This window comes from Gossypium hirsutum, chromosome D02 (assembly GCF_007990345.1).
Source record: "Gossypium hirsutum isolate 1008001.06 chromosome D02, Gossypium_hirsutum_v2.1, whole genome shotgun sequence".
NCBI lineage: Eukaryota > Viridiplantae > Streptophyta > Magnoliopsida > Malvales > Malvaceae > Gossypium > Gossypium hirsutum.
This window is the reverse complement of record NC_053438.1, coordinates 41040927-41051127: the sequence shown is the minus strand read 5'-3', so window position 1 is coordinate 41051127 and position 10201 is coordinate 41040927. Positions and strand designations below refer to the sequence as shown.

Below are 10201 nucleotides of genomic sequence, written 5' to 3'. Positions count from 1 at the left end.
TTTAAACAAAATTCCTATTTATTTTTTATATAAGGTTTTTTTTCACCATGTGTCATAATCTAATTATGTATAAATTGACAATGAACCATATGTTGTCATTTCATCTGTAATGACTCGATTTTAGTCGTTGTCGAAAAATTCAATATCCAGGTCAGATTCTTTAAAACAAGTTTATTCAAAAATTTTAATGGAGGAATACTTCTGACATTTAAAGTTATAGTATCAATTTACCAAGTGATTAAGTTAGAAAAGTTGCTAATTACAATACAGGGACTTAATTGGATGTTAATTGTAACACCTCTACCCAACCTGTTAGCTGCATTCAGGTACGGAGTGTTACAACTGAATTGGGTTGATGTACACACTTAGGACTCACTATTTAAAATCATATTGTATTACCTATTTATTTAAAGAAAAATCTTTACAACAAATACACTCATTTTAATTCAAAAGTTCATTGTCTCAGCTTCAGACTCTAAGGGAATTTCATAATTACAATGTAATGAACTCCAAGGTAAAACCTCACATAGTTCCCCCTCCTATGTGCATGAAACTATAACGACATTTAATTCTTGAATTAACTCAGTTTGGCTTAGTACCTCCTCGAGTGCCTTGGCACACACATCCTGCAACTATAGGTCGAACCCTTGTAAGTCCGAATGAACTTAGTGAGTTTCTACATTACACGAAAATAAACCCCATTTTATAGAGATTTAAATAGAAAAAACTAAATATAAATAAATCTATGCTTGTGTGAGTAAATTTCTCTTAAACCTGACGTAGTGGTTTTGATTTATTTCCGATCCTATCCATTGGTGAATAGATCGTTAGGCGATTTCCTCCTAGGTAATCCCAACAACCTTCGATCAATCTTGACGGTTTCTTGTATGTCTCGCCATCTCTACAGACTTTGTCATTTCCTTTACGTATTTTCTTTCTTCCACTTATCCTTAAGGTGAATTCTTGTTTCCACCATGTATGAGGTAGTCCTTAGGTCTACCTCCTAAAGGTCATTGGGTATATTCCCATTTGGTGATCATTTCAAATTTGTTCAGTCCATGATGGACTCCTTATCTTACTATAGCCTCGAAGGATTTGCTAACATTCCATCCGTTAAGATAACTATTGAGGTCCCTTGCCACTCTGGTGGATCATGTTCCACTTGAGAAGAATAGCAGTTGGATTACTTCCTTATAATTTGCCTTGTTTAGGAAACCATGCTCGTAAGTGTGACATATTTGTCTGTTGTGAACCACTTTAACCTTCAATACCTAATAGACTATCTTCGGAGTGATCATCTGTGTTCACATTTTCTCCATTATGTTGGTTCCTTACGGAACTAGGCATTAGCTGGTATTTTCTTAGTAGTTTTCTCCTTGAAGAGAAATAGTCTTTAAAGATATATCTATCACACGATGTATCATTCTTTGTCAATAAGTTCTAACTAACCCCTCTTTTCCTTGTAGACCCACCAGTGTACTTTATGTTCAATCTCTAGCTTACAAGATGTCTCTGAACAGCCACTAGTGGATCTTAATGGGGATCTTTATATGTGATTCTTGGTTAAACCATCTTTTGTTTGCCTGTAGACTAGGTGTTACTAGTGAGTCATCTCTCGTGACAATTTCTTGTTGTATTACCACACATATGCCCTATTAGCTTTCATGGCTACTATTTTAGTAGCCTTTTCCCACATCCATTATGTTTTCCGTTCATTGGTGAATTCCTTCGACATGTTGGCTAACTATTGCGTGTCTATACTTCTATTTTCCCTCAAACTATTTTTTCCTTGTTTGAAAAATTTCCCACTATTGTCGCCCTGATTGACCACCCACGTTTACTATCCCGATGGACTACATGTTTACTGTCCAGACGAACTACCCTGTGTTTACTATCCCGACAGACTATACTGGTTGCCCTAATCGAGCTAGGGTCTTACACTTTAAACCTCTTGGAGGTTTTACCTCGAAGGACCCTACTGCTGTCGCGGTGTCACCTCATAGAGCATTCTAACCACCATCGGGGTAATACTCTGTGGAACCTAAATACCATCGTCATAGTGTCACCCCAAATAACCAATCAATAGAATTTCTTTTCACATTTTACCTTGATGCTCGAACACTGAAGTGTCCCCCCTACATGGCCTGGAGCTTCACACATTACGGTTTACTTCCAGCAATCCCGAATGGCAGAATCTTAATAGAATTCTGATTTCCCTTTTCCTTCGCCCATTCCTCCATTTTTCCATTCCTAACCTTAAGGCTCGAACACTGCAGTGTTCCCTTCGCAAGGCCCGAAGCTTTGCTAATCACAGGTGCACTCAGCAACACCGTATGGCGGTATCTAACAGAATCACCCATTTTTCGTAATCCTAGATTTGTTTAACTTATCAATAATCCCCTTTCACATACTACCATTATAAACATGCAATTTATGCATTGCATAGATGAAGTGCCATGGAATCATAGTTAATTTATGTATATTGAACTAAAGTACTAGATAAGCATATACCTATTTGACATGAAACGTACTTAGCATCCTAAGAATGTAGTACATAAACTTACCTGATGTTTCTTCATCTTATCAACTTAGCTTTTTCGAATGCTAGAGCTTCCATTCTCCAAGAAACTAAGCATGACAACCAAAATCATAGGTTAAACTCAATATTTTTAACTTAAACCTCAATTTTCCAGAAACATGCAGAACCCCTAAAATGGTTTCAAGAAATTTTTATCTTCATTTTCTTAACCTTATGTATACATAAGGAATAAAAACCTTATCAACTTACTAGATTTTCCATTTTTCCAACTTAAACCTCACGATCATCACTCCTTACAGAACTTCCCATAACCATCTCTTCTTTAAAGCAACCAAGGAAGAAGATAAAGAAGAGAGGAAAATGAAAAAGAATTGAGATGAATCCCCTCTTGGAAGTTACCTCTTAGCTATTTATAGCCCTTCTCGCACGGTCTTCAACCGTGTAAAATCCATCCATTGACAATCATTGTGTTTTCCACTAAATGACCAGTTGGTTTAAATCTAACTGAACCAGTATTTTATTTCAACCAAGTCTAAATCAATTATTATCTTCCCCTGATTTTCTAGTAGAGGCTACCAACTTATAGCTTCTTTCAATTTAACCCCTTAATTATTTCTTAATTTCCAGACTTAGTGGAATTTGGGTATGACAACTCTAGGAAGGTTTGATAACTAAAACCTTAGGAAGGTTGATTAATCAATGGGAGTGGTTAGCTTGGGTTTAGGGTTCATAAACTAGTTATTTGGATTAGGTTGAATGTGATCAAACATTAGAATTGATGACTTTAGAAAGTAATTTAAGTAGATAAGATCAAAAGGGTATTCTTGTAACACTCCAAGCCCAACCCTGAAGGAGGATTCAGGAATGGTGCGTCATTGCCTTAAAATCATTATTTTCCAAAACCGTGTCTGGCGTAAACCTATTTACACCACAGTATAAAATGTAAACCATTAGTCATTCAAGAATAAATAAGACAACACTCTTTGAAAACCAAAAATACTTCACTGAAATTTCATTAGAACCATAGGTTCACACTACACCAAAATAGGCTTTTAGCGGCATTTTTAGCGGCGTTTGGATAAAAAACGCCACTAAAAAGCAAGCATTAGCGGCGCTTTTACAAAAACGCCGCTAAAGGTCGAGCATTAGCGACGCATTTTGGAAAACCCCGCTAAAAATAAGCATTAGCGGTGTTTTCCAAAAAGCGCTGCAAAAAACCTAAGCCCAACGACGCCGTTTTCAGAGTTTTGAGGGCATTTAGCTGCGTTTTTGGAAAAGCGCCGCTAATGCTTGGGCCTTTAGCGGCGTTTTTGAAAAAGAGCCACTAATGCTCGGGCCTTTAGCGGCGATTTTGGAAAAGCACCGCTAATGATCGGGCCTTTAGCCGTGTTTTTAATGCTCGGGCCTTTAGCGGCGTTTTTGAAAAAGTGCCGCTAATAATAAAATCTAAAACCATTTCAATTATCTCATTCTTTGATATATTCTCAAGTAATGTTTCAATTATATTTTTTTATTATAAGTTGAAAAAATTAATATTTCGTTGTATTTATTATATATTGGTCAAATTTACATTTATTTTATAAGAATAATAAATTTTAATAGTTCGACTAAATAAATCAAAGAAAGTAATATAAAACGCCAAATATCGTGATAAATAATATTATATATTGATAATTTTATTACCAAAAATAATTTTATATTTAGTTAATCAAACATGAACACAACAATGACCTAATAGTACCTACTCAAGAGTAAGAACTGAAAATGAATGAAAATGGACAAATGAGGTTGTTACTTGGTCTAATACCCATTAGAAATTAATACTAGATTTTTTAGGCTGAGAAAGGGTTATAGGAAAATATTATAAATATTGAAATTCGAATAAAATTTATTAAATATTGAATTTTAGAAAATAATTAAGTGAAGTTGGGATTCAATTTAGCTAGTAGAGTCGGTGGGGTTAGTTGGACGATTTGCTCCCGAAAAGAAAAAAGCTGTTTGTTTTTTCTTGATAACAAAAAGTGTTAGCTGGGTCTCGAGTCTAGAGCCGAATGCTGCTTCAGGTGGTATAGTGGTAGTGGTGGACAGGTAGGTCTAATTTATCTGAATAGCCCAATTGCAAAAGAAAGCAAATATCTTATATTTGCAATCATTAATCAAATTAAATTGGGTACTTCGTTAGGGTGGGTGAGTGGCGAGTGCTGAGGTCCAGGGTTGGGAAAACAAAATGAGCAAAGCAGAGTAGGGTTTGCATTTGGATTTGGGTCGGGTTAGAGGATAATGATGAATAAATATCATCATAATGTTTATTATTTTAGGATTATAGTTTTGAGTTCAGGGTTTAAGGTTTAGGTTTAGGGCTTGGGGATTGGGGTTTAAGGTTTAGAGTTTACATTTTAGTGTTAATATGAGGTTAGTGTTTACGGCTTATAAGATAATGATCAAATTTACTGTTTTAGGGCTTGATGTTTAATCTAAACCATTTTATATTTAAAAATGCTTTTATATTTAAAAATATTTAATCTAAACAATTTGATATATTTAAATATTAGATTTAAAAAAAACATTGATAAATAAATAAAAAAAAGTAACATATCAATATGAATAGACAACTAAAATAGTTCTTCAAATTAATGCTTTTATATTTAAAAATATTTAATCTAAACCATTTGATATATTTAAATATTAGATTTAAAAAAAACATTGACAAAAAAAAGTAACATATTCATATGAATAGACAACTATCTATTTTAGATAGGACCAAATTATAACAAATAAAAATGGAAGTACAAAAAATAAAATCATTCCACATCGAACATCTAGCAAAATATTAGTTATATTTTAGTTAGAAAAAAATATCTTTAATAAAATGGAGATTAAATCAGAAAAGAATAATTTAAAATCTTGATTAACGTTTCAATCTTTAATAGAAATTTGATATGTGAGAGGTTGATTGTTTATATTAGATAATTCTAAGTTAATAATTAATTACAATCATTTAATTATTTTTTATTAAAATATATAATATTTATTTTGAGAATTCTTGATTTTTTTTATAAAAATCAAATTTATAAAAAATAGTAATAAAAAATATTTTATAAAATTAATTAATTAATACTTTTTAGCAACAAAATAAAAAATTTTTAGCAGAGCAAAACAACATCATTTTATTTTAAATGAAATAATTTTTTGTAACGTTTTTATGGAAAACACCGTAAAATATAAACAATAACGGCATTTTTATAAAAAAACGCCGGAAAAATATTTTATTTAAAAAAAAAGGCGATTTTATACTAAATTTTTCCCCTGAAACCCCTAAAATTTCCCCCTAAAATCGATATCCTCAAAACATCTAATTCTTACTGAGCAACCCCAAAAATCACGCCTTCTTTGGTTGTTTTTTTCTTTGGTTTTTCCTCAGATTTCTCTCCCATTTCTTAAATTACATCCCCTCCTCCTCCTCCTTCTTCTTCTTCTTCTTTTTATATCTTTCTTTCCTTCTTGTTTATATATGGAGAGCTGAAGCCAGTTCTGGGTTTGCCTTAAACCACAATAAAAATGGCTTCTTCACTCTCTTTTCCATGCCCCAGGATCTTTTTTTTTTTTGAAAACAAACCAGCAAACCCAAACTCACAAGGTTTTTTGTCTCTTCCTCCAACTTCAAATTTCAACTCCAAATATTGCAGGCGTTTGAAGAGTTATCGCAGTGTGGAACCAAGGATGAAGGGCTTCCGTTGGATAAATTCTGTGATGCTTGTTCTTTAGTTTCTGTTCTTTTTAACTCCCTCGGTCTCGCCTTCAAATTCGCGGAGATGGAGTACGTCGCCAAGGTTTATTTGATTTCCCCCCTCTCTATTTCGAACCAATCACTGAAAACTTTAATTTATTAATTGATGATGGACGGATGGTTTAAATCAGGTAGGTAATCTTGTGGAAGCATCAAAGAGGTTTGCCACTTTAGAAAATATAGTTGATGCAGATGTAGGTAATGGGACAGTGAAAAAACAGAGAAGCCCTTCGCCTGATCTGCATCGTGTTAGACAGGGTCTTGACCTCGTACGAGCTTTATTTGAACAATTTTTGTCATCCAAGTACGTTATATGCCCTTCCATCTTTAACTCTTTATTTTTCTCTCGAAGGAATCCTGGTGTTATCCTTGAATGTGAGCATCTCTTAGTGCTTGTTACCTTTATTTTCTCTAGCTTCTTATAACTCAGCTTTTTGAAGGGTTTGCTTGCAGAATTTGGGATTTTAGAAGCTCTCCATTTAAGGTACTTACATGATATATGTACGATCTCTTTCAATTTTTTTTTTTGGGGGGGGGGTTAGTATATTTGTTAGTTTAAGGTTTTGGGTTTCTGTGAATTATGTTGTTCATGATGAAGGCAATCTTTCTTTCTTTTCTTTTTTTTTTCTGGATGTGTGTTTATTATTTTCTTGGGGAAGGGGTCAGGAAAGGGTAGATAACTATAATTCTCAAAAAGTGAGCTTTTTTTTTTAAATTTTTTTACAAGGTTGTTTCTTTGTAAGTATTAACCTGTCTTTGGATCTCTTTTCTCTATGTGTCAGATATTTTCTTGGAAAATTGTTTTCTTTTAACCTTTAAACTGCTAAGATTTTTATTTTTTTTTGCTGGTGTTTAATTTTTGCCCTCAAAATCATGGATTTTAGGGAAAAAAGTGGAAAATTCTATACTATTTTGTCGTTTTTTTCTTTGTTCTGCTGGGAGAAGTTTCTTCTGGAAAAGTCCTTTAAGGAAGTTTATGCTAATTGTCAAGGATTCATATATTATCTTTTTTATTATATATATAAAAGAATGACAAATATATCTTTTATGATCTTTAACAAAACAAAATTTCAGACTTTTTCTGCCTGTATTTATTTTCTGCAATTTGGACTGATACATTAGTTTTCATCTTAGCTTGGAACCTTTATTTAATGGTGTTAAGTGAGAAACTAGAGGTTGTGTTTTTTTGTTTGTTTAACTAACATGGAAGCCGGTTCGGTTATGAAGATTCCCCTGTTTCTTCTATATACCCTTTGTTCGTAAAGAAATTTTCGATTTTGAATTTGTTTGATTCATTGCTGGTAGTGGATATAACCTTAAATAGAGCTTCTAGCCTGTTAATGGTATGTAACTATGAATTTTGAGTTCCTGGGATTTTCTTGTTGACCTTTCTCTTCTCTATAATCAAGCTAATTTCTTGTTATCGTGTTACATGTCTTGATTCTAGGCAGTTTCATCTGATTTCATGGTCGAGAACTTGAATTCTCGAATCTGTTATTTATGCATACTTTTATGTCTGCAGATAGAAGTATATACATTTTGATAATACACAGTTTGGGGCTGCTGATATTTGGTTTTTCTATTTCATCCCATGCTTTGGCTGACATGGTAATGCTGGCAGTATGGGAAAGAAGGGAAGTTGGTTTTCTGCAATTAAAAAAATTTTCTTTCCACACTCCAAGGAAAAGCTAAATAATGTAAGTATGAGTAGCAGGAAATGTACATTTTTTTCTGACATTTTTTCAATTAATAAATAAATAAATGGGGCTAAAAGTATGAATGAAGTTATGAAGCTAACGGATTGTAAAATGTTTTATTTGGTATAATGTGCATAGTCAACACAGTTAGCAGTTTAACTTTTATGATTTCCAAACACATTTTCCCTTCTTTTTTTCTTACTATGTAAACCATAACCATGCAATCTCTGGATATATTCATGCGAGCATCTTGCTGGTTTCTTCTAAACATTCAAGTTCTAAATTTGAAATAACGTGTCATCTAAATGTCATAATCTATTGGTTCCAGCTCTTGATTGTTCTTAAATGTACTGTACTTTGTTTATAGTCAAATGTCTCATGATGGTTGCCTACTTGTGTAGGTCCAATCTACATCTGATGGAACTGATTCCACTCTTTCAAACCCCCTGTGCGAGGAGTCTGCTCAAAATTCTTCAAAATACTCTAACAGACAGAAGTTTGCTTTTATTTTCACTTTGGACATTAACTGTATTGTTAATGATGCTGACAATTCTAGCTGGCTTTTCAATTGTCAGCATACATCCACCACCTGCCTTTGGCTCATCGCCTAATCTTGAAGCCCTTGCACTTGAAGCAAATAAGTCTAAGGATCAAGATGGAGATAGTTCTTTACTTGACAGTTCACATCTTTCCCGGTATTTAACTATTTATTTATGCCTTAGCATGTCCTTAGGTGAGGGCTGATTGTTTATACAAAAATTTTGGTTAAGTTAGTGGTAGTTTGGTTTTTTTGGACTTGATCATCATATACTTTTTGAATATTATGTATTGGATCTTTAAATTATTTAGGAGTGCATTAACTGATAAGGTCCTGTCAAAGTTCAACTTTCTTACCTCAGAGCAATGCTTCACCACCATCTTTAGTTGACTTCAGTTTTAGGTGTGTTTTTGCAAGTTTATGTCATCATATTTAGTTTTCATCTTCCTGCTTTACCATTCTCATACCGATGCTTCTGTCATTTTTGGTGAAGCTTTATATATACTTTCTATCCATTTGGATGGTGAAATTTACATTCTTTGGTGCTGATGCAGGCCCATGCATGAAGTTACATTTTCAACAGAAGACAAACCAAAACTTCTTAGTCAGGTATATGATAGGGAGCAGTACTCGAAGTACTTGTTCTTCATAAGCTTATTTCTTAAACAAAATAACTTATATTGTGTAGTAATTGATTGTGAGGTAGCTTTATAGGTATCTGAGTCTTTTTATACTAACTATATATTGCAATTGGTTCCAAATATTTGGTGAATTCAATTATTAATTTGCACTGCTAGTTTCGTGGTGTCATATGCCTTTTGTGTTAGAATTTGAATTGTTCCCCCTAAACAATTTTCTCTATGTACAGGTTTGATTGTGGCATGTTTATGTTAAAATATATCAACTTCTACAGCAGAGGCTTAAGTCTTTGTTTTGAGCAGGTAAGTCCATGGAACAATTTTTTATCTTTGTAGTTCATGTTTTATTTTGATTTTTCTGTGATTAAACTCTAGTACTCAGGGCAGTAGTTGTTGGGATGTAAAATCTATTGTCTATCTGCCTAAATATATGACAAAAGGCAGAAGTACATATTGGAGATACTCTCACATGCACATTCATTTGTTTGAAACTCGATATCTAGTTATTTGTATTTGAACTGAGTTGGATTTTTCCATGCTTATGTAGGAACACATGCCCTATGCCTTATTTTCGTTTAAGGACCGCCAAGGAAATTCTAAAACTGAAAGCTGATTGATCGGATGTGTATGCCGGCTTTCATCAACCACTTTCGAAGGCCTTACTAGGAATTGAAATGGTGTGCAAAGGGATTGCTTCTTCTGATCTGATTTTTCGATATAAATACTGGACAAAGTATGGATATTTCTTGTCAGTTGCATTTATGCTGTTAGTAAAATAGGATTCTTTTCTTAGGATCTTAGTTTCTTCACTTGTATTAGACTCAACAATGGCTTGCATTGCATTGGTGTTGATTTTACCTAAATTTCGAGGTTTACAATTTTTAATTTTTATTAATTATTTACGTTTTCTCACTTTTATTAATTTTTATTATTATTTAAGCTTCCTTTATTTGCCTTTTTTTTTATCATTTTCATAGAAAATTTAATTTAAATAATATTTTT

The 10201-nt window shown here is 33.1% G+C and overlaps 1 protein-coding gene across 19 annotated transcripts; it reads left to right on the top strand.

The window, feature by feature from the left end:
• Positions 1 to 5741: 5741 nt before the first annotated feature.
• On the top strand, positions 5742 to 10111 carry LOC107908436 (accelerated cell death 11). Of its 19 annotated transcripts, XR_005910131.1 has the most exons (9): positions 5849 to 6369; positions 6458 to 6630; positions 6767 to 6810; positions 7849 to 8023; positions 8425 to 8718; positions 8873 to 8963; positions 9116 to 9170; positions 9430 to 9502; positions 9747 to 10111. XR_005910131.1 is itself a non-coding variant. In XM_041088253.1 (7 exons), coding segments are annotated over exons 4-7 (435 nt in total). In that variant the 5' UTR covers positions 5849 to 6369; positions 6458 to 6630; positions 6780 to 6810; positions 7948 to 8021; the 3' UTR covers positions 9813 to 10111. The 19 variants fall into 19 exon arrangements, 4 of the variants coding, with proteins under 4 accessions (XP_040944185.1, XP_040944187.1, XP_040944184.1 ...); XR_005910124.1 differs by lacking the exon at positions 8873 to 8963 and having other exon boundaries at positions 5848 to 6369; positions 6742 to 6810; XR_005910134.1 differs by lacking the exon at positions 8873 to 8963 and having other exon boundaries at positions 6462 to 6630; positions 6780 to 6810.
• Positions 10112 to 10201: the final 90 nt, after the last annotated feature.